Below are 25,418 nucleotides of genomic sequence, written 5' to 3'. Positions count from 1 at the left end.
CCCACACCCGTATCCGCCAATCCAGCCTGGAGAGGGGGCAAGCAGGTCCTGGCTGCAAGGGGAGAGGGCGCTGGCAGGGGGGATCGGCTCGCACACACCACCCCCCACAGCTGTGACATCCCGCATCCAGTGTCTCTCCCTGAGCAGGGGAATGCGGGCCTGCACATCCCACAGCCGTGCACCCTGGGAAATGTAGTCCTGGCCGGCTGCTACCCCACACTCCCTGGGCAGCAGCCGGCGATGTTATTAACTACATCTCCCAGAGTCCGTCCGCCAGAGCTGTAAAAAATCGGTACACTTTATTTTAGCCGGTACAGACTGTTAAAAAAAACGGTACTGTACCGGCTAAAACGGTACAGTTGGAGGGTATGAGTTATGTGACTGTGCAGGTTGCACTGGACAGCAGACTCCCAGTGTAGCCATGCAACATGGAATAGTCAGCAGACTAAGGTTTTTTTTTACTAAAGCTTCTAAAAATGAAAATATGATGTTGCCCATAGCAACCAATCAGATTCTGTTATATCATTTCTTTATTGCATCCTAGAAAATGACCTATACGATTGGCTGTTGTGGACAGCATCACCTCTTTTCATTTTTAGAAGCTTTAGTAAATTTTCCCCTTAGTGTAACACTTGTGGATGTTTTTCTGCTGTTTAGGAATGCAGTTGTTGCTGGATGAAAGGGATGTATCATGTACTGCAATATGTAATGGAGACTTTGAGGTACTTGTCCTGTAATTTACATCACAGCTGCCTTGTACAAGAAAAGTGGTTGCCAGTGGGATCATTCTCACATAATTGGTGTAATGCTACAATTAACAAAATAAGGTCTTTGTTTTGTAACTAGCCATTCATTCTGTGTCACACTAGGCTGGTGTTCTAATTAGCCCTGGTAATTTACCACAGTTAATTGACTTGCCCAGGGCAATCCAGTTAGCCCAGTTGCCTGCATTTATCTGGGATTATGAAACGTCTGCCGGAGGCAAGTGAAACCAAATCTGGGATAAGGATGCTTTTTTTCCCGATCACTGCCACGAAAATACACAGGTCTACAATTTTTTGCAGATCCTAAGGGGGAGATTTAATAGGATGAGAGATTCAGAGAGTGAGAGATTTGGTAAGAAGTCTCCAGTTTTTTTTAAAGCGGCAATCATTTACACTGCAAAATCAAACTAGTTTTGCCGTGTAAATGATTGCCGCTTTAAAAAAACGGGAGATTTTTTACGTTTTTAAATTCTTCAGACTAAAAAAATGGGGGTAAATAGCTCCAAAAAAATGTCACTAAACAAAAAAGTACACCCATTTTTGTGCCAAAAAAAACCTTTTCGGCTCTAATTGAATACCCCCTAAAACTGTAACTTGCTCGTTATATTGAAATATGTGAAAACAGACCCATCATGACCCCTTCTACCTGGATTGATTGCTTGGTTCCGAGACTGCTGCCACTCTCTGGACTGAATTCATTGCGTCGTTTAACAAAAACACCAAAAAAGCTAATAAATTAATGAGTTTATCCCAGGTAACAGCAGTAGAAAAATAGAGGGCATTTTAAGAGCTGAGGAGTTTGATCTGTGTGGTAGATTGGAGGATGTGTAGAAATTCAGCACTGAAGTTTTCAATTACTCCTATATCCCGTAATTAATAATGAATTTGTTTGCTAAGATACTGTCAATTAAGGGTCTATTTAAGAGCCAAGAGACCAGCGTAAATTCACGGAAAAGGCTCTTTTTACTGCTGTTTCCTGTTTAACAAATATTGCTCAGAATCAGTCTGTGGCACGGTACCGGCAGTAAAATGATGTTGGAGACGAATCGCACCTTATTGAATCTCCCCTAAAATATTTACTTCTCTTTTGTAACTGTTTTGCTTTGATCACACTCACGCATACTTACAGAGCATGCTTGGCCTATATTGATGAAGTTGTCTGGAGACATAGTCGAGTGATTGTGAAGATGAAGTAGCTACTAACTGCAGCTGACCTAAAAAAAATCTAATTTCAGCCTATGGATAAAAATAGGGATATTAATTGGAGCCTGGTTCCTTCTGAAAGTAGGTTATAGGATTCAATCCACTGGGGCCTCCTATGTCTGAGAAGGAATATAACAGGAGTGGAGGAGACTGGGTATAACAGAGGAGACGAACACTCTCATGTGTCGTTGTGTGATTCTGTCGCTGTCAGTGTTTTCTGTTTATGTCATCTGCTTTCTCTGGTTGTAGTTGTTGTATCCCAAGGGCCGGCCCTAGTTTATAGTGGGACATAAAGATGGCATGTTTTGGACAGTACCACGGATGCTTCTGTATTTCTCTGGCTGTATTTAGTTGCATGTGACCGCTTAATCCACTCTACATGCAATTATCACTGGTAAGAATTTCCAAGCACTAGAGGCCCAGACTGATTGACACAGTGAGGGTGTTTGGGGTGACAACTGGATCCATAAAAAAACCAGACATGGTGACCTATGCTCCCCAATGATTGGATGCTGTGATCCTACTTTTACATTCTCCTCTCTGGGAGAAGCCCAGAGAGGAGACTGTCAGCAGCGCTTTGGGGGCGGGGTCTGATGTAGCCGTCATCAAGCCCCGCCCCAGTACTGTAAATCCCACAAGTCGGTGATCTTCGTGGAGGGGGTGGGGCTAAATGACATGATTAGCATATTTGGCCCCACCTCTCTCTACAAAAAGCCACAAACCGTGGGAAATTAATTCTTCTGCGTGGGTGGATAGACACCAGTATCCGGGAGTGTTGTCCACCTTTCCGGGGGCCCGGGAGGGTGACCCAATTTTAAGGGAGCCTCCTAGCCATTCCCAGGAGGGTTGGGCAACCCTGGAATAAGGTGACAATAACTTATACCTGTCAGGGGGTATCATTTCCCTTCCACAGCTCTGCAGGTCAAGTCCCCAAATTCTGTTCTTGTCAAAGAAAATCACAACAAAAATCATATGTAATGTTCTAAACTAAGCAGTAAATTTACTAAAGCTTCTATAACTAAAACAGGTCATGTTGCCCATAGCAACCTATCAGATCCTGTCTGTCATTTTCTAAGATGCAATACAGAAATTATAATGATTGGTTGCTATGGGCAACAGCACCTTTTTTTTTTTTTTTTTTTTTAGAAGCTTTAGCAAATGTAACCTTAAGCTGTCATTTATTCTGCAACACATATACAGAATAGGAACATGCCAACCTACATACAGATGGAGCCGGCTCCATTTGTTCCCGGCGCCCACCAGATCCCTTTCACTGGCGAGCGCCGGCGATAAGGTGGGACGCGGCGCGTCTCACGCCCACGTGCGTCCCAGAATCACGGCAGCGTCTCCCTGCCTCGTCTCCCCTACAGGGAGACACTGCCCAGGTCGAGGTGGCGAGGGGGACCAGCGGGGGAGGCGGCGGGGACCGGCGGCAGGCTCCGTTGCCATGGGGCGCGGTGACAGAATCGCCAGCCCCTGCAAGGATGAAGAGGGCTACATCTGTATATCAGACACATGCAGCGTCTGAGTCTGACACGTGTTGTTGGAGATTGGCCCTGATTTACTTATTTAAATCAAGCAAGATCACTCTGATTAATACTGTCCTGAAACTTTGTTCAGTTGTGAGGAACTCACTAGTGAATACTCGATACGAGTGAATATCTGTAAATATTACCAGAAGTCTTAGAGGACACTTTTGTTCCCTACATTTTCAATCATTTCTATACCAATGATGTACTACCCCTGATGACTTGACGACGAAACGTGTCGGGTTTTTGTCTGAGGTTCATATCTATGAATTCATAAAATCTGAACTACTGGACTTTCATATGCTGCAAATGGAACCTGCCTTTTAAGACATGAAAGATTTTATTGTTATTAAAAATTGTTTATAATTGTATCCAGTTAAACTGTAGTATTATTACTTCAGATTAAGATTTTGCTGGTGGTGGCACATATTGAGGCGCACTCTATTCCTCTTTCTTTTATAGATAGATAGATAGATACATACATACATACATACATACATACATACATACATACATATATATATATAGTATATACATTATCACAGTAGCATTCAAATAGCATGCACTCAAAAGTGGGTCAATTACTACACCTTCACAGTGTACAGCTTCCAATATTGCCAGTCTAGCAGAGAAATTATACCCAAACCCACTGTATACAGTATTTGTGCTCAGTAAGCACGGACCTTGTTATAACACGTGTGTGTATTTCTCCAGTTTCATCCACTAATGAGCAGAACTGACAGTTGGGTTACTGCAGTATTTATGCCACATTGTGACTCACTCGCATGTCTGACAGAAGCGCACACATCGGAGAAAATAAAGCCTGCTTATTATTATGTATTTCACATCCAGCTGTAGTACAGCAGCTCCTGTGTATGTGCTTCTGTATTTACGAGCTGCACTGAATATGAAGTCCTTGGTGGTTTGTGGTGCAGAAAGGAAGGGTGTACCTGGTGGGGATTTCTGAAAAGCGTATACAGCACATCTTTGTACCGTACAGCATGTTCAGCTCTTATATCCGTCATTATGTTGTTATAGCAATCACTGCTGCATTTGTTTGAATTGTAGTATTAAGGCCGGCATGCTCTTTTATTATGCGTTTGTTAAAATAAATAATGATTAAATGTTGTTATCTAAATGGCCATTTTTTTTTTCTAGCAAAATGACGGGCAGTTTACGGTGATCCAGCTGGTAGGAATGCTTCGAGGTATCGCAGCCGGAATGAAGTATCTATCGGAAATGAATTACGTACATCGAGACCTGGCAGCCAGGAATATCCTGGTGAACAGCAACTTGGTCTGTAAGGTGTCAGACTTTGGGCTCTCTCGCTATCTGCAGGATGACACCTCGGATCCAACATATACCAGCTCTCTGGTAAGATGGTTTCTGATTTTAAAGGCCATATTCTGGTGCTTGTTTCATAAGGTGGTGCATAAAATGGCAGAATAGGAATTGCCCGCTCTGCCCAGTGTAATCCAATATCATGCACTTAAAATGGCTGCCTCCCTTGGATCTTTTATCAGTCGAGTGAGTGATCCTTGGAACTTATGACATCAAAATGGCTGCTTCGCTTTTGTATTATGTTCATGGGTTCTGTGTTTTATGAATATTTACATATGTTTAAGGTATCTGTGGAGCGCCTTGAGTGCTATTTGAGAAAAGTGCTATATAAATAATATTACTATTTTTAATGATCTGGGCCCTTGGGAAATCTACATAGCCTGGGTGATACTGTCCCGCTAAGCAGCTGGTCTCCAGCCGGCCTCCCCATCAGGCCTTGGTGAGGGTAACTAGTCGCTGCACCCCTGCACATGTGCTGAGGCATCTATTAGCAGGGTAGTCACTTTTTCTGGTGCGGATTAGAAAATGAAAACAAATATTTTGGCTGATATAAATGGCGGCACCTGGCTCTATGTTATCGGATATTTCCCACTTGTCTATGACGTAGGTCAATGTTTTCCACCCCACATAATGTCCCTTTTTCACATGTGTCAAGTTTTTCCAATTATACATTCACTGCTTAGTGATTTGTTTACATTGGCAGCAGTACACAGTACATGTATTTTGGTACAATATGAGGTGACTGAATTTAACATAATCAGCCCCAGACTCTTTATTATTATTATAATATTGTAGTAGTAGAAATAATGAAAATAATTATAATTAATAATAATAATTATTTCAGTATTGTGTCTGGTGAGGTTTTGTGTAGTACTGATTCATGATTGTAAGTAAAGCAAATAGCTGGGCAGAACCATGCTGAGCTGCGGGTGGGGCTGATGTAACCTATGCAGGGAGAGTTAATTTTGGGTGGGGGATGTTCTAACTGAAAACCAAATTGCTGTGTAAAAAGGAAGCTGTCTAACATTTGTAGGCCACATACAAAAGCAGCCAGTGTTTACCTTGCACAGAAAAAAAAGTGAGATGTGCGGGTCCCGGTTTTATCCAGGTTTACTCGGTTCTCAAAGCGGGATCTTATCGGTTATCAAAACATGTGACAGCCAATAGCCAATAAAATCCCGCTTTGAGATCCGAGTAAATCTAGGTAAAACAGAACCCACAGATCTCTAAAATAAATATAAATGTATTTGCTCCCCTTGAATGGCAACATGGTTTGTTCCAGAGACATTGGGCCTTATTCTGGTTGAGGCGGCCAAACGTACGTACGTTCCGTATCAGCGTACGTTTCCCGTACGCGGACGGTGAACGAAAGTCCACCCACAAAACATCTGCATATGAACGGCCACAAACACCGACAAAGGGGAGTGGCGTACACTTGAGCGTACGCCACCGTACACGGGCGGATCACCGCTTATACACCGACAACTGGCGTACAACAGAGCGTACGCCACCGTTTACGGACGTCTTTCGTCCGTTTTCCCACTGACATCTTGCGGCAATCTGAGCGTACTCCACCGTGCACGGATGGGTCTCCCCTGTTTTCAATGGAAAACTCAGCGTATGTCACCGATCATGAGTGAGCGTACGTCCATGCACGCTGGCATACCCTTCACATATATGGCCCTGCTAATCTAGCCTTTCAACTATGATTAAGACAATTAAATGATTTATTCTAATTGTTATTCAATTATTGTTTTATGTTACCTTAATTATCTACCTTTATGAACAGCCTAATAAAAATACATTTTGACTAAATAGAGGCCATGGCCTTAAAACATTGCTGAAACATCTTGTAGCTGTTAGATGTGGTTTATGTATTTTTATCATAAATACAAAAACTATGTTTGAATTAGAGTGAAAAGGTTGACACATGTCGACTTGTGTAGATTGAGTGTGCTGCTGTTTAAAGTATATGAAAACACTTACTGAATGTGTGTAAATGGTTTCCAAATAACTACCTTGGCATATATAAGCAGGTCTTAAAAAGAATCTTAACTAAAATGAAACCAACCTTTACATGTAGAGAAGTGTAGAAAGATATGCTTCCAATGTGTTTGAGTGCTGTGTGTGGCTTGCAGGTAGTGAAATAATGGTTTGGACTTAATAGACTGCAGCATTGCTTATTACATTCAGGTGTCTGTGTTTGAGTAGTAATCGGCGTTAATTAGCAGACCCAGGCGTCCGCTCTCATGCGTTATCTGTAGGGGTGGTATGGAGGTGGCGGTGGCGGCCGTCTGTTTTGTGTCCGAAATTAACGGTGCTTTCGCCGATCGAGCGGTAGTAGCACCATACATTTTTTGTGCACTCCCCCGTGTACGCCCATGTTTACGCCCAGTTTCCCTCATTATTTCGGCCGCTCCCCTCAACACGCCCATATGCCGCCCACAATGACCGTAATCTTGTGGACAGGTTTTTTCGCACGGAAAGACCCGTCCGTGAGCGTTGTGGAGTCATCGCGCCTGCGCATTACGGAAGGTACGCATGCGCAGATCAAAAAAAAACCAGGAACTTACGCTTACGGCCCAGCCGCCCAAACCAGAATAAACCCCAAAATTACTTACTTTTTTTGCTTTTATGATAAATGTGAATCAGTCCCAAATGTGTTTTATGTTTATTGTGTGCACTTCTCTATATCAAATACACATGAGTTCACGTATGGAGCAAATTCTAATGTACCATGGTAATCCAAACCAGATTAGTCTACTTAGTATGTACATATAATTAGACTAATAGGTTACATGAGACCAGTATGTGGCACTGCACAAACAATAATATTTGCCTGACATTTATGTAGTTCCATATAACTGTAGGTCAGTGTAGTTCCTGAGCAGCTCCTGAGTTACATTTGGGGAAGACATACTTGTCCTCTATACAGACCCTAGGGTGGTCTTAGTGGAAAGGGAAGAAATGTCTGCATCCACTCAGCCCCTCCTCCCGTTGAGCAATGCTACAGTTTGGTGGGAAAGCCACAGAAGGACACATATAGTAGATCAGGCCTAGGGAAGCAGAAGCAGCAGAGGCCTGATTCATAGGTGGACAGAATACCATGTTTGCAAAAGTGAAAATTTTTATTCTGCACCTGCATTACATTAGCACTGCGCACAGACTGTTTGCTTACAGATGGTTGCGATGCAGATGTTGGGCAAGATTCTCTAAGCTTTAAAAGTGATGAAATGGAGAGTGAAAAACCAGCCAATCAGCTCCTGTCTGACATTTTTCAAACACAGTCTGTGACATGGCAGGTAGGTGCTGATTGGCTGGCTGTTTATTACTCTCCATTTTATCACTTTTGAAGCTTGGAGAATCTGGCCCTTGGACAGAAAATTATTTTCAGTCAGGATGCAGTAAGTAAAGGGGGTGACAATTCAGTTAGAGTGGACCAGCTGCTTTGTGGCAATGGATATTCCGGGCAACCATAGGGTTGCTGAGATCTTCAATGGTGTGGTCAATGTGCAAATGCATCTGCCTCCATCTCAATATTATTGTGGCTGATGCAGCCTATGGGCTTCAGTGCAAACCGCCCATTGCAATGGGAGGGGGGGTAACACATATAAACATACATGCAATCAGCAGCGCTGTATTTCACTGAGCTGACAAAACATAGTACACAGCACTCAGCTTGTCCACAGACTCCTGTGCAACCAGCCAATGAGAGTCTGGGGGTGGGCTTATAGAGGAGTGCTGTGTCCTGTCAGTGAAACACAATGGCGCTGCTGATCCCCGGGTAAGGCAGCCAACACATATATTGCATACAGCATTACATGTTCTCATATGCGTTAACACCCCCCCCCCCCCCCCCCCCCCAGGCATTGTGTGGCTTGTGATGCAGCCCACAGACGCAGCTGCCACTGAAGCTGTGCAATCCTGGAACTATGACGACACATGAATGGTAAATCCAGTGCTGACCAGGACTGCTGGGGAATTCTGGGTAACATTGATCTACAGTGCCTCAGTTAGACAACGTCACAATAGTCACGAGAACATTCTCTGTATCAGGCACCGGAGGGTTAATCCTCAAGAACATTTATGCAGATAAATAATAATAAAACGGAGGGGCCGGAGCCTTAGGAATAAATCTTTATTAAATAAAAGAACAAAGCTGTTGAAACCTCATCTTACGCCGGATAATACCAAATCTCTGCTCTACAAACATAATGGAGACCGGCTGTTTAAATGAGGCTGATTTGTCTATGAGCTCAGCTCACATCTGGTCAGCGTTAGATAGTCTCTTGTTCCTTCCTTATTTCCTCTTCTTTTACTTTTCCTGCCATTCTGTAATCCCATCTAAATCCCATCCATAATGCATAGCTTATTTCTCAGAGTGATGATTGAATACAGCACTTTTCAGTTCATGTTAGTCAGATGCAGAGGAGAATTCATTGCTCGGTAGATATGGCGAGGTCCTGAATGAGACGTCTTTATCACACTAGATTAAATGCATTTCTTCAAGTCAAGGTTTCTTCTGTCCTTGAAATAAGCAGTAATATTAATAAAGTTGGTTAATGCTGGGAGCTGCAGCTTCTAGATACTGTACAATCCTCCATTTCAGGAGGAACAGGGATTGTTTTGTTCGGGAACATAATGGACAGTTAGGCCATTCACGCTGTCCTTCCTGGTGAAGGCATGTAGGTGTATTGTAGTCCTGAGCATTGGGATGGTAATGCAGTGTCCGTGTTATGAAATGCAGAATCAACAATAAAAAAAAAGAATCCCATCCTGCAGTGATAGATGATTTTTGTGATCTTAATTGAGTGCATAGCTGCGAGACACTGTGACACTTTTATTGTTACATAGTAGGTGAGGCTGAATAAAGACTTGCGTCCATCTAGTTCAACCTATGTTTATAGTAGCTAATCCCTTGTTGTAACATAGAAACATAGAATTTGACGGCAGATAAGAACCACTTGGCCCATCTAGTCTGCCCCTTTTTGTAAACATGTTACCTCAAACCATATTTGATCCTTATTTTTTTGTAAGGATATCAATATGCTTATCCCAAGCATGTTTAAATTGTACTACTGTATGTGCGTCTACCACCTCTGATGGTTGGCTATTCCACTTATCTACTACTCTTTCTGTGACGTAATTCTTCCTCACATTTCTCCTGAATCTTCCTCCCTCTAGTTTCAGTGCATGTCCTCGTGTTCTGTTGCTCCTCTTCCTGTGAAGAATGTCTCCCACCTGTACCTTGTTAAAACCCTTAATATATTTAAACGTTTCTATCATGTCCCCCCTTTCCCTTCTCTGCTCTAAAGTATAACAAATATAGTATGTTCTGATATTTTAAAGACAGATTGTTACTTATTCGTACCCATGGATGATTTTAACCCATAAATGTTTATCCAACCTTTTTTTAAATGAATTTATAGTGTCTGCCGACACCACTTCTCCAGGAAGAGAGTTCCAAAGTTTGACTGTTCTGACTGTAAAGAAATTTTTTCTTCTAGATGAACAAAATCTTTTTTCTTCTAATCTAAACTCGTGCCCTCTCGTCCTAGATTCCTGTCTAGCAGAAAAAAGGGTGTTTGACAGTTCCTTATATTGGCCCCTGATATATTTGTACATGTTGAGCATGTCCCCCCTTAAATGTCTCTTCTCTGGTGTAAATAGTTCCAGCTTGTTTAATCTCTCCTCGTAGCTTAAATTCTCCATTCCCCTAATAAGCTTTGTTGCTCTTCTTTGGATTTTTTCTAATTCTATGATGTCCTTTTTATAGTGTGGGGCCCAGAATTGTACTCCATATTTGAGGTGCGGTCTAACCAATGATTTGTACAGAGGCATAATTACTTTTGAGTCCCATACATGCTAGAGTTTTGTTGGCCTTTTTAGTTGCTATATTACATTGAGCATTACACCCCAGTTTGTTGTCTATTAGGACTCCTAGATCCTTTTCGAGTACTGAATTACCCAATTCACCCCTGCTTAGGTTATAACTAGCACACTGGTTATGTCTCCCAAGGTGCATGACCTTGCATTTGTCCACATTGAACCTCATCTTCCACGTTTATGCCCACTCGTCTAGATTGTCCAGATCATTTTGAAGCGTGGTGACATCTTCTGATGATTTAATAACTCTGCTCAGTTTTGTATCATCCGCAAAGATGGATACATTGCTGAGTAACCCCATCCCAATATCTTTAATAAAAATTTTAAACAAAATGGGCCCTAGAACTGAACCCTGTGGCAGTATCTGCAGATATTTACCCCTAATCCCAATTGTGACTGTGTATAGTGCACACATTACACATGTACTTGATCACTTCGGACATATGATGCATATTATCTAAATTCCACCCGTGGGTCGTCTTAACAGCATAATAAACTGTGGGCAAACAATGTACAAGGGGGTTCGTACACACCTATTCACAAGAACCAATTATACAAAATCCCCCTCCTGTGGTCTTGTGCCAACTCCTCACATTACACAGTGGGGGTGGTTCTGATTTGATCGCTCCCCCCGCGCGTTCGCACGGGGGGGCAATGTTTAGCTTATGCTCATAAGCATTTATGCGCATGTGCAGATGCTGGGTGCAAGAGTGAAAGGCGAATTTGTTATTCTCCGTCCCATTCGCACCTAGCAGTGCGGGCAGGGGGCGTGGGGCGGCGGTTAACGGGCTGTTCCCATGGGAACGCCCAGTGTTTCATGGGCATTCACATGGTAATGCTAGGCCTTGTCATGGTAATTCGGCGATGATGCGGGTGGCGGTGGCGGCAGCTGACGTCACCAGATCTCAGCTGCCCGCCCTCTTCCCGTTCAAGGTAGTGGCAAATCTAGGACACCTGAGAGTGGCTTAGATTTGCACGCACCTTAGAAATCATTTGATGGTCAGCGACCAAACTGCGAATGGATGTTTATCGTAAAAATCTATTCGCATGCGCGCAGGAGGGGGCGTCGTTCGTGCGGGCGGTGTTTAAAGCATGCACAAAGCTTTGCAACTTTGCGTATGAACTAGAATGATGGCCAGTACTTCCAAACAGTGAATGGCTGTCAGCACTCTGATTGGCAGATCGCTCATGCCATCTACCAATCAGCATGCTAATAGCCATTCACTGTCTGGCTGCAGGCTGGAAGGCAGGTAGCGAATGCTGACTCTCTGCATTAATTGTGTGGCCACCACCTGCCCCTGCTCAGAGAGGTACCATAGAATTGAGGGGCCCTGTGCATCTCATATGTTCATGTGGCCTTGGTCTGTGATATCTGCGTCATACTTGCATACTCCTGAGCGTCTGATCCACGGCTCCCATGATACAGTTATTTCTTATGTAAATCTTCCTTGGTTATTTGCCAGGTGAAGGAATCGTACTTGTGTACATGTCTGAAATTTGTATTCCAGGGCGGGAAGATCCCAGTGAGATGGACGGCCCCAGAAGCCATTGCCTACCGGAAATTCACATCAGCCAGTGACGTCTGGAGTTATGGCATTGTCATGTGGGAGGTGATGTCATTTGGAGAACGGCCATACTGGGACATGTCCAATCAGGATGTAAGAACATATATTTATATTGCACCTGCCTTATTGTTATGCTCAGCATTGTAGCCAGGATCCCGCGTTACAGTCAGTGTGTAATAGATACTCTGACATCCGTTATAAACTGTCTATATCAGGCATGTCCAACGTTGGCCCTCCAGATGTTTTGAAACTACACATCCCAGCATGCTTTGCAATAGTTTTAGCATTCTCTAATAGCAAAACTGTGGCAAAGTATGCTGGGATGTGTAGTTTCACAACATCTGGAGGGCCAACGTTGGACATGCCTGGTCTATATAATATATTAATAAAAAATAATTTATAAATATAGCTTAGAGCACTGTATAACTAAGGATTGCACTCACATATGTGTATCTGACAATCACATCCATCCATCCTATTCTCACACGTAACAGGACTGATCAAACATGTATCTGCTAATCACCATGCATGTTCTCAAGGTGCCCAAACACGGTACATTTTGTACTGCATGCATTCTCTTCTAGATCACATCGAGTTCAAATTGCATGCCATGCGCTATAGCAGCGTGCGATTTGAACTAAGGGGGTTATTCTGGTTCACTCGCACAGGCACAATCTCTCTCTAATGGACAAAACCATGTGCACTGCAGGTGGGGCAGATGTAACATGTGCAGAGAGAGTTAGATTTGGGCGTTTTATTGTTTCTGTGCAGAGTAAATACTGGCTGCTTTATTTTTACACTGCAATATAGATATCAGTTTAAAGTACAAACCCCACCCAAATGTAATTCTCTCTGCACATGTTACATCAGCCCCTAAATGCAATCTAGTACAGAAAGTATGGTCTGCACATCATTTTTTGACTTGCAATATGCGGGGAACACGTGATCTACACGCAATCATTGCATTGTGTGCGGGCACCATCACGCATGTATCTGCCGATCACATACACCTGATCTCACACAGTATAAACATAGAGACTTCTTTGTGTCACAGGTGCCTGCTGGCACTTATCACATGGCTGAGGTAATGCCGGTGAGCTCTTCCCTGCTCAGTGCTGTCTGTGTTTAAATATTGCAAAAATCAAAGCGTGAGCCAGAAAGGGAGGGTTGACTGGAGGGTGAGCACTAAAAGTACTGCTGTGTCAGATGGATCAGGCTGCAAAAGAAGAAAAGAATCCGCATAAAGCAAGAAAATTGGAAAGTGCAGCCAGTGCGCTGGGAAGTAATTGGACTTGAAGAATCTTTGAACATGTGTCAGGCTGGTGGAGATGCTCTGCTCTCACAGTAATGCAGTGAGCGGCGGATATAATGAAGGGGAGAGCAGAACAATGCTCAGAACAGTGTGCCGCTTTGATTAACCTGCCGCAGCCCTGCCTGTGTCTCTGCCCTCGCTCTCCGAACGGCTGTAATCACATAGGAGGGGAATGGAGAAAAGCTGTGGTATGCAGCAGTAATTAAAGCAAGTGTGGGTTGGTAGTGATGGAGTACTACTGGGACATTACCATTCACTCACTGGGGGGTTAGAACAATAAACTGTTGGTATACATCAGGGCTGGAGGGTCACTCAGCTGCAGTACATCTGGTTTGTTTTTGAGTATTCCGACCACAAGTCCTTAGTTCTAAAAGCATCGGTATTCATGTACAAGCGGTAACAGATTTGGTGTGCATTGGATTGCAGGCAGTTCCTATCCAGCAGCGGATGAGCATAGCGATGCATATATATGTGTGTTATATATATATATTATATCACATCGCAAATCCTGGGTAGCGCCTGGGATTCGGACATGAGTCAGTCCCGGGTCGCTGACATCAGAAGGGGGCAGGGCGGTGGCACCTCATCAGGAATGAGGGAGGAGCTGACACTGTTTCCAAGCACTGCCCTCTCTATATTGTGGATGGGACCCAGGTCGCCCTGGTTACCCTTTCACACTGCACAGTAACCGGGGTCCGATCTGGGATTAACCCTTCTTTTACCCGGGTCGGAATGCCGGGTTGCTTGACCCCAGAAATGTAAAAAGGCCGTTGGTATAGAAATCCGAGCCAACCCGGCAGCAACCCGTGATCGACACGGGTTATTTTGGCAATGTGAAATGTGTATCTGTTCCTAATGCGCATGTGCAGATCTCCCCAAAAATGGCGCAGTGGTCATTTTTCCGGTGGGGCTCCGAAGGGGTAAGTATAAAAAAAATTGGTGCTGCGTGTGTGGTGTGGGCCCCATTGGACTGCACCCAATATAAATATGCCAAGTATAAAAACAACAAGAGCAATGAATTGTTGAAAACTAAAACTATCTAGTACAATATAGAACTCCATAGAACTACAAACTATAAAAAATACATTTGGGTAAATATCATAAAAAGTGATAACATTCAAAGTCATCAATCCTAATTTGAGCTATTTTTGCCAGCACATATGCTGCTGCAGAAACACATTCATACAGCGCTAGATCTGTCACGCTAAGGCACATGCCTGTTTTATGGCTTATTGTTTTGCTATTGACTTTCCTGATGGCTCTTGTGTTTTATAATGTGACTGCCATCTGGACTGTAAGTGCAGCTTGCTCAGTGCCTCTGCCTCCCCTTACAGGTCATCAATGCCATCGAGCAGGATTATCGCTTACCTCCCCCCATGGACTGTCCAGCTGCCCTGCACCAGCTCATGCTGGACTGCTGGCAGAAGGACCGAAACAGCCGGCCGCGCTTTGGGGAGATTGTCAATACTCTGGACAAGATGATCCGGAACCCCGCCAGCCTCAAGACAGTGGCCACCATCACTGCTGTGTAAGTTTGGCCGGAGATATTACATGTTCTCTGTCAGCAGATACATTTGGATGTAGACAAACAATGCGCTTGTAATGAATGATGAAAGCATACATTTATTGCAAGCTCTGTTGTCATGGTTTTTTTTAATTCTATTGTGTTATGGTTGGAATGTGTGTCTTAGGTGTAATCTGCCAGCACTGCCAACCATAGCTGTACACATCCACTGTAATGTACTTGCCGCGTTTGTGGATTCGTAAAAGACCAAAGTACTGTATAGAGCATTGCCAAGACTGATGACAGTAATATGAATTGGTACATGCCGCTGTCCATTCTGTATATACTTATTACATAATATAACTGTACGGCTCTATAAAACAAAACAAATACTGTATCTAAAGATTGGAATCCTTATAGTAGGTCTACTGCACAGGTGTTCAAAGTCGGTCCTCAGAACCCCACACAGTGTATGTTTTGCAGGTCCCCTCACAGAATCATGCAAAATAATTAGCTCCACCTGTGGATCTTTTAAAATGTGTCAGTGAGTAACAAGTGCACCTACCGGGTGACCTGGAAAATGTGAACTGTGTGGTGAGGACAGAGTTTGAGAACCACTGTTCTATTGTATCGATAAGTTCCTTATTCTAACAAACCTTTTTTTTTTATATATATATATATATATATAGGCCTTCCCAGCCGCTGCTTGATCGCTCCATCCCAGATTTCACAGCCTTTACCTCAGTAGACGATTGGCTGAGTGCTATCAAAATGGGACAGTACAGAGACAGCTTCCTAAGCTCCGGTTTCACCTCTCTGCAGCTTGTTGCCCAGATGACCCCAGAGTACGTATGCATTGTATCTGTCTATGGTCCAGTAAGCTTCAAAAAGTGACAAAATGGAGAGTGATAAACAACCAACCAATCAGCCCCTGCCCGACATTTTTCAAACACAGCTTGTGACATGGTAGGTAGGAGCCGATTGGCTGGCTGCTTATCACTCTCCATTTTATCACTTTTCAAGCTTAATGCTTCTAGCCCTCTATATGAAACGTAGGCAGATATTGTTGAATTATTTTCTTGCATTTTTCTTCAACATCTCAGGGATTGCCTGCCTGTAGTGCCTACCAAAGAGACTATTACTATGAATTTTAAGAGCGTGGGGGAGAAGTATCAAACTTTTGTGAGAAATAAAGTGGAGGAGTTGCTCGTAGCAACTAATCGGCTTATATAATTTGATAGAATGCTCTCATTGAATGATAGCTGGTTGCTATAGGCAACGATTTCACTTTATCTCTTAAAGGTTTGATTTATTTCCCCTCGCATGTATATTATTTTGCTGTGACTTAAAACAATTCAATACGTAGGGTTTTAATGAGAAACCGGTTCAGGTCCCTTTCACACGTCAGGCCAAAATGACCCTGCCCAAAAGCCATAGGTACTGTATGTGTGTGAGCCCTTTATGAAACACAATAAGAGAAAAGTTGCTAAGCTACCTAGAAAAATGTATCTATTGTTCTGGAATTGAGTTGTTACTTTGTTATATTAGCTTCTCATTTTCAGAAGAAATTAAATTGGAATAATGAGTTATAGGGTGGGATAAACTATGCATCACTTCCGCAATGTGGTAGATCACGACACATACTTAAACTATACTAATCACATATGTATTAATAAATGCAATTAGCAATGCAAAGTACAGCTCTCCTGATAACAGCTTTCCTAAGCCATGATGGGGCTTCTGGGTTTCGACCCTGAGGGCAGGATGTATTAACCGGCCGCAGCAATGCTAGCGCATCTGTATTAACATATGCGGCTAGCATTGCAGTGAGGTGACGGAGGCCCCCCACAATACCTGTGATGTGGTGTTCGGGGGGTCTCCGTCACCTCGTGGGCGCCTCCTCCTCCCCTCACGCCGGAACAGCTAAGCAGTCTGTCACCGGTGCCTCCTCCTCCCCCTGCATCCGGAAGGACGTCCGGCTGCGTTGCTAGGGGGAAGAGGGGTTTACCTTCCAGGTCCAGGAGGACCTGCAGGAAGGTAAGCCAGGGGGAGGGGGAGAAGAGGGTCGGCAGAGGCAGCGATAGAAGCCCATAGGCTTGTATAGGGTATCGCCACCCAAAGGTGGCCATACCCTGCCCTGCGATGACGCGGCGGCCGGGTATTCGTACATTAGAAAATGCTGTAAATTCCCCGCCAAAACAGGGTTTTACCGCATTTTTAGCTTAGTACATCCCACCCTGAGAGTCCTTTTGCGCATGTGCAGTGGAACACGGCATCCGTGGGGTTTACTGGGAGGGATCAATTGGATCAAGGCTGGAAACCAACCAGCCCCTTTCTAGCCACATAACTCCCATTCTCTACTCCATTCACTGGCTGCCCATAAAATGGCAAATCATTTTCAGGATTAACTTACTGAGTTTCAAAGCCTTACATGACCAATGGCCCAGGTATCTGAAGCAGCTTCTGGTTCCATACAGCCGAGTACTGTGATCTGTAGATGAAGGACTTTTAGAAGTACCTAGAATCTCCCATAATTCATCTGGGAGTCGAGCTTCTAGCCATGCTGCTCTGACTCTATGGAACTCACTTCCCCATACATTTTGAGAAACCCCCACTTTAGCATCCTTCAAAAACAAGTCAAGACTTTCCTGTTTACTCAAGCATTTCCGTAATTCCTTTAAGTATAGTTTATGAAAAGCTTTTCTGTACGTCATTGTTCCTGTACTGTATTACATCCATTCTATCTGTAAAGCGCCTTGAGTCCTAATTTAGAAAGAGCGCTATATAAATAAAATTATTATTAACCCTTTCAGGGGGAATTCTGAAAAAAGCTCATTGACTTTTATAGGCAAAGTCAGAAAATGGGACTTTTCAGGGTTTTGGTCCCATTTTCACTTTAGTACATCTAACCCATAGTCAGGAGTAAAATATTATTTGGGGTTTTTATTCTAATAAAAAAAAAACAAAAAACATTTCAATTTAAATAAATATTTTTTAGTGCAAATGAAAACTAGTATAATGTACAGTACAGGGGCGGGTTGTGCTAAAGTTAAAGTGCAGTAAAAACCCAGTTTTCTGGACTTTCCACATTATTTTTATATGCACTAAAGCAGTGGTAGCCAACCCTAGCCCTCGAGAGCTACCAACAGTGCACATTTTCCAGACAACCTAGCTGCTGCACAGCTGCACTCATTAATCAGTGATACATTTTCAAAAGATACACAGATGGAGCTAATTAGCTCACTTGTGATTCTGTGAGGAGACCTGCAAAACATGCACTGTTGGTAGCTCTCGAGGACTAGGGTTGGCTACCCCAGCACTAAAGCCTCTGCCGGGGTACCGCTGCAGGGGGTAATCGCCAGAAAAAGCTGGCGATAACCTATAGAAGCCTATGGCCTTCTCTCTGCTGCGTTGTGTGAGGGATTCATTACGTACAGTATCCCTTCCAGTATGCCCCGTGGCCAGCGCCATCACTCTGCGCATGCGTTATGATGAGGTCAGATTGATGGTCATCGATGGTCTTTGCTGGAGGGGTATTGAAGCTATTTATGCAATGTGTGCTTCCTTTACACTTAAAAACATTAGCATACTGACTCTTTATATTGTAGTCCGTATTAGCGGATGTCCAATGTCCCCGTAAAGATGGCTAAACTGTTCTCCTCCTTTCTTTTTCAGGGACCTTATGAGGATAGGAATAACATTAGCTGGACACCAGAAAAAAATCCTAAACTGTGTGCAATCCATGAGGGTCCAAATGAGCCAGTCTCCCACCTCTATAGCATGAGACTTTGGGCTGGGTGAGGGAGTCATTGAGGGTGGGGGTGGGAAAGAGAAGTGCTTGGAGATAGGAAGGTTATGGGCAGTGGGGAGACATGAACTTTGCAGATGAGGAGGTAACACTTCAATGTCAGCCATGGACTGTCTGTCCATACTGTAAGGCCAATACACTGATCGTTTCTCATAACATGGGGCATTGAAGATCCGTAAAGGCAAGGGAAGCACCAGTAGCCGGATGTCGTTGACCAGAAGACTGATATTGATTCATGGTGGGACATTGCTTGAGAAGGTCTTGCCTGTGAACATCTCAACAATTGGTTGACGGGAATAAAGGTGCTCAGTTTGATCATAATAGTAATTTTAAAGAGATGGAGGATGCCATATTGAACCCGCTTCACCCATGAATGGATGCCCTACATATCCTCATTTCTGCCACTGCTGCTGCATCAGGGAGGGAGGCCGTTGGCACACTTCAATCTTCTCTTTTTATTGTTTTGATTGTCTTCATATTGAAGATGAGGTTGTATGGAAGAACAAACATTTTTTTTTCTTCTTTTGCTTGCATTTTTTGGCAAAAAAAAAAAAAAGGAAAAATCTAAAAAGATTCAGGAAGAAAACCTGACCACGTGTCTACCTTTGTGTCCTGTATGTAAAAGAAAAAAAAATATCCAGATTCCAGAGTTTACGGATTCAGTGTTTGTACATAGAGAGAAAAAAGGGACTGAGAGCCCTGAAATACAGAGGGCTTTGTTGAGTTCTCTTCTTTATGGAACTTTATCGGGATAATAGCAGACTTTGTCTTGGAAGCTCAACACGGCACAGATAAGGAGACAATGAAGACCTCTGTGGTGGTTGGTGCCCCATGGCTCCTGGAGTTATCATAGCACAAATGTCACTGGGCTCATGTGAATTACTCTAAGACCGTCTTATTGTCTATGTGGAATTAATTTAATGCAGAACGTGTCAATGGCATCTTCTAGTTTAAGAGGTCAGTACTAGGCTTTGTTGTATCTTTTTGTTATAATGCCTTCTAAACTTCTCTTCTAACCGAGTCACTACTGTACAGGATGCACACTTTGCCATTGCTGAGTAAAGTTTACATTGCTTGATCTTGTTGTATATCTTCTCTTTAAAAAAACAATTGTGAGTCAAACATTGTTCTAGATGTGTACCGGTCTTGCATATCTAGCCAAAGCCAAGAGCAACACCATGTCTTTCGTGCGTTTCTCTAGAAGTGTATGGAATAACATAGGAGTAATCTATTGGTAGAGTCTTTTTGCCATTTTACAGTGGAAAAGGATCTATCCATAGATATCAGTGATTGAAACGGCTTACATATTCTCATAATAATAGACCCCGCGGCATTTAAAGAAATGAGGGGGCCATGTGCGAAACAATAGCATGGACCCTTCCCTTAAATATCTCACTGATGCTAAGCAGACGATACAATAGACCTCTGACACAGTGTCCTGGTTCGATGTCTACTGTGAAATAGGGCACCAGCTGGTGCAGGGTGAGTGGCACTTACGGGCGCATATTCCAACACACCCTGCCTCCATTGTAGAACAGATCAGACATTTCTGGTGCTGGGACATTAGTTTATGGGATTTGCAATGTACAGTATGTGTTGCTGGTCATTTCTTCATATTTTTGTTTATAATAAACTCACAAACCATTTGACACTTACCACCTCTTACATCTTTTTTTTGTTTTTATTCATTACAGTTTGTAGTAAGTTGTTATATATATCACATGATCAGGGATGGCCCTACCATTAGGCAGCTGGGGGGGGGGGGCGGGGGGGGGGCTTTAGTCTAAAGGATTCTGGAGGATTGGGCAGAGTAATTGGGTGAAATAGGCCCAAATTACTGTATTTAGTGTATGACATCCGATCTGATCCGATGAGCAGTCCCGTGCGCATTGGATCAGATCCAGAGGTCGGACAGCCTGCACATAAGATAAATATTATGTGCAGCAGGGAGCTAGGTCCAGGGGGAGCGGGACCCTGGTGCGGCGGGAGGGGAGCGGAAAGCAGGGTCCGGGGAAGTGGCAGGCGGGGACCGGAGAGCAGGGTCCGGGGAAGTGGCAGGCGGGGTCCGGAGAGCAGGGTCTGGGGCAGCGGCAGGCAGGGGACCGTAGAGCAGGGTCTGGGGTAGCGGCGGGAGAATAGAAAAAATTATATTCAAAAGACAGGGCTGCCGCTGATTGGCTGAGAGGTCAGCCAATCAGCGGCCGCCCAGTCTCCTGAATAGGATGTTTTTCTATTCTCCCACCGCTCGCCACTACCCCAGACCCTGTTCTCTGGTCCCTGCTCCCCGCCTGCCGCTACCCCGGACCCTGCTCTCCTGCCGCTACCCCGTATGCAGCTCTCCCTTGTTACATGTGATAAATCACATCCGATTTATCACATGTAAAAAATAGCACATCAAGTGCCAACTCTTAATCAAGCTCTCCCGGGAGAGCTGCCGGGGGGGAGCTCAGGGAAATGTATGGGGGCCTTAACTGTTACAAGAGGCATCCTTGTTGAACGTAATACAAACGGCAGGTGGTGAACTTCTATGACTCCACCTCCATATTTTCACCTGGGGTTCTGGAAATTTGTGTTGGTGTACAGGTGGTGGTGGAAGTAGTAATTTAAGTTGTATGTAGGGTGCCAAAAAAAAACCTTGCGCTGGCATCAGATAAAAAACTAAAAATAGGTATACAAGTAGCATGAAAGGTATAGAGTCCAAATATCCAAAACAATTACACCAGCCGAACATTGGGGTTGATGTATGAACTAGGTTAACTGGGGGGATTACGTTTTTGCAGATGTATAAATAGCGCACCTAACGTGCAATAGGGACAGCCAGCTGATTAATGCTCGGAGGGGCTGTCCCCTGCAATCCCCCCAGTAATTTGTGGCCATAGCGATGTATTAACAGCCGCCAGCTCAGGGCTAGCGTTGTCCTATCCCCACTGCAGGAACAACGCTAGCCCTGCTGCTGGCTCTGGACTGCACACGAGATCTCGCGATAAAAGCAAGATCTCGCGCATGCCCAGACAGCCAGCCGGGGGGACCATTATGAGACATCCACAGATCGGCCAAAAACATCTTCGCTAAGTTACAAAGTTTTATAGGATATCGTGTTTTATAGGGATCTAATCGATCATCATCGACAATCAACAGAACCTGGGGGAGAGAATTGTATTACATGGTTTTACCTTTTGCTTCCTTCACTGTATTTATCCATATTCATGCGCCACACTTCCTGACCCAGTGGCCCTTACAGTGTATTTTGTCCACAGACAGAAAATGACATACCAGATTTGTTCAACCTAAAGTACAGTACATGTATAATCCAAGAGCCCTGTTCTACTAAGCAATGCTTACCACTGTGACACCATTTCAGCCTATATAGAAGCCTTTGTTTCCCATAAATAGGTAATATGTCCTCAATAACAGTTGTTTCCCATCTGTATGTCCTGAGGCTATAAGAACCTTATAAATCACTGCAGAGAACACTTGTTTATATTGCTTGTTTCCAACAATTATACTAAATTGAAAGGGTTTTATTCTACTACTGATTGAATATTTAGCCATTTTATACTCCTGGTATAACTAGGACAGGAGCACAGCGCAACGTGGGGCTGTATGTGGCATTATCACATTATATAGTACATCCCAGGGGTTTGTACCTCATGGGGATCATAGTATATTGTACTTCCTCTTTCATTGTCGCTATCAAGTGGAAGATGCTTTTTCGCTTATCACTTTCATCATAGGATTTCTATAGCAACAGTAAAATCCTGTTTTAATATTCTGGGTTGTTTTTTGTTTTTGTTGTTGTTGTTGCTGAGCACAGGATTGGCTGAGATATCTGACAGATCATAATTCAAATTTCTCTGTCTCTGCAAGCACACAGCTCATGTAAAGTGTGCACTACACAGTATGCGGCTGTAAACATTTTACACTGGCCGCAATTGCACATCATCTCCAAAGTTGCGTCTTTATGTTGATGTTCCTACAAAGTCCGCCCCTAGTGTACGTCTGTGTGTCTGAATGTGCAAAGACTGAGACGCCAACTGTCAGCCTTTCTATACCCTCAATCACCACCTCCCAGTCACCACTCAGACACGCCCCACCATTTACTGATATTGTGCTTCTAAATTTGATTGGTGGTTCTGTTCAAACAAAATTTTGATGCACGCTCAGACAAAAAAACATCAGTTGTTTGCAGGAATTTCGTCCAGGGACAGACTGGGGCTGTTTCACAGCCCAATACTTTATTTTTATTTGTGCATGAGTAGGGGGCATGGTCATGTGGGCATACTGTGACTCACAGGGGCCTGACCGTGTGGCATGCCCCATCTCTCTATGCCAGGCGATTGAGCAGAGCAATGTTGGGCGGAGCTTCTCATTGTGAGCCAATGAGCAGCTGCTCGGCCAGCCCCAGTCTCTGTTTGGTTGCACCAGCCCATCCGCTCCTGATATTTGCATATTGTGCAACTCTAAATCAAGCTATACATGATTAAACTAAGATTTTACCTTTTTTTGTTTTATTTTGTTTATGCATGAATGTTGTAATAAGTTTGGATTATGTATGATCATCCCTTTATTTCTGAAAGTCCACTTGGTTGACAGAATTGTACCTTTGCTTGCTTATAATAGTTACATTCTTACCATGCAAAGAAGTGTTTGGTTTGTTATCCCCTATTATTACGATTTCCTCCACAAAGGTGTTAGTAAACATATTTATTTTTCTAAAAAATACATCCTATAAAAACTATTTTCTCAAATCATTTTTTTAGAAGCCTATACTTCCTTGCATAAAGATACAATATTACTGACAATTCAGAGACGCTGCCCACTCAGAGTCTGAACGCTGTCTGTTTCGCAGTTGATCAGAAGATTTGCATTGATTTGTATTCATGGATTCCTGCTGACATATAAGTATCACACAGAAAAATACCCAACACTCTGCTGTAAAGCAGTATAAAAACCCTGCCATTCTATTTGTACATGAGCTGTAGATGTCTTCCATACACTCATTTGCAAACGTTATCACCCAGAAGGACCACAATGGGCGATACTGTATATTTAAAAAAAATCTTTGAGTGTGTATCGGGCTTGACTCTAAAATATGAAATATCTTATATCAGATTACATTTATGTGTTCTTAAGTTAAGAGAGTGCATACCAGGATGTACACCAAATTAGCACTACAAGGACCAGCATTGCCTACCAATATTTTATATTGTAATGTAATAATGTAATGTAATAATGTAATAGCAGATGCTAAATCGGTTATCTACATAAAGAATAGCACAGGAGTATCTCCAGTACACGGCCACATACTGCATTAGTAACATTGCTTCCATTATACACTATGTGCTACATTTTTCTTTGGTACCTGTAAAATCTGCATATTCACAGAGGGCCAGATGTACCAAGCTTCAAATAGTGATAAAGTGGAGAGTGATAAACTACCAGCCAACCAGCTGCTGTCAGTTAGGAATTGATTGGTTGCTAGTTAATCACTTTTTGAAGCTTAAGTCCCATACACACGGGGCGCAGTCAGGGCCGGCGCCACCACTAGGCAGCTCTAGGCATTTGCCTAGGGCGCCGGCACCTGGAGGGCGGCAGTTCGCCCCTCACCCCCTGCACTGTGGTACCTGCGTAAAAAAAACTTCTGTCCCCGGCGTCCCTGCTGAGTGCTGGTGTAGGGGTGTCCGTGCCGCCGGGGGAGCCTGCGGCGCTGTTATCGTGTATACGCTTGTCGCGCCCGGCGGGGTCCCTACAGAGCATAGAAAATAACGCCGCGCGCATAGCGCTAGTTATTTTCTATGCACTGTAGGGACCCCGCCGGGCGCGACAAGCGTATACACGATAACAGCGCCGCAGGCTCCCCCGGCGGCACGGACACCCCTACACCAGCACTCAGCAGGGACGCCGGGGACAGAAGTTTTTTTTACGCAGGTACCAACCAAGACCCCCGCCCGGCACCGGGGCGCCCCCACCCCGACTCGCCTGGGGCGCTCCGGTGCCTTGCACCGGCCCTGGGCGCAGTGGCTTAGCTACATATGTGGCAGACCCTGCGGTGGCTTGGGGGAGCAGCACCAGTTGCGTCTGTGGTGGGCACCGCTGGCTGAAATGACAGGTGACCTAGGCAGCAGTGAGCGCTGAGCTGGTCCCACCCTGTACATATCTAATGAGCGGAGACCCATTGCAGTGCATATTGAATGAGCGGGTCCCCGCCCCATGCATATGGGGCTCATTAAATATGAACTGCATTGGGTCCCCGGACATTAGATATGCACTGAGCGGGACCAGCTCAGCACTTACTGCTGCCTGGGTCACCTGTCAGCTCAGCCAGCGGCACCCATAGTCCATCGCCTTGCCCCTTCTAGCTACGCCACTAAATGGGCGAGAGACTATAAGATGTCCTGCTTCGTAAATATGTCTGCGTAATAAAAAATAAAAAATGTCAGTTAGTGGCTTTTTTATTAATCCATTAAATTGGGTATAATCAAATGAGGGATTATTAAAATAGTACA

At 44.0% G+C, this 25,418-nt stretch overlaps 1 protein-coding gene across 8 annotated transcripts in view; it reads left to right on the top strand.

The window, feature by feature from the left end:
• The window catches only part of EPHB1 (EPH receptor B1), a 252,936-nt gene that overhangs the window by 200,052 nt on the left and 27,466 nt on the right, over nt 1-25,418 (top strand). For 6 of the 8 annotated variants that reach the window (XM_083178424.1, XM_083178418.1, XM_083178425.1 and 3 more), the window contains 5 exons: nt 4,655-4,870; nt 12,232-12,381; nt 14,935-15,128; nt 15,794-15,949; nt 18,780-19,990. In XM_083178424.1, coding sequence (XP_083034550.1) covers nt 4,655-4,870; nt 12,232-12,381; nt 14,935-15,128; nt 15,794-15,949; nt 18,780-18,888 — 825 coding nt within the window. In that variant the 3' untranslated portion in view covers nt 18,889-19,990. Of the gene's footprint in view, nt 1-4,654; nt 4,871-12,231; nt 12,382-14,934; nt 15,129-15,793; nt 15,950-18,779; nt 19,991-25,418 lie in introns of those variants that run through there. The other 2 variants (XR_014471836.1, XR_014471837.1) reach the window with 1 other exon arrangement.

Source organism: Crinia signifera, chromosome 3 (assembly GCF_055691185.1).
Source record: "Crinia signifera chromosome 3, ASM5569118v1, whole genome shotgun sequence".
In the NCBI taxonomy this organism is placed as follows: domain Eukaryota; kingdom Metazoa; phylum Chordata; class Amphibia; order Anura; family Myobatrachidae; genus Crinia; species Crinia signifera.
This window is presented reverse-complemented; position numbering and strand designations above follow the sequence as displayed.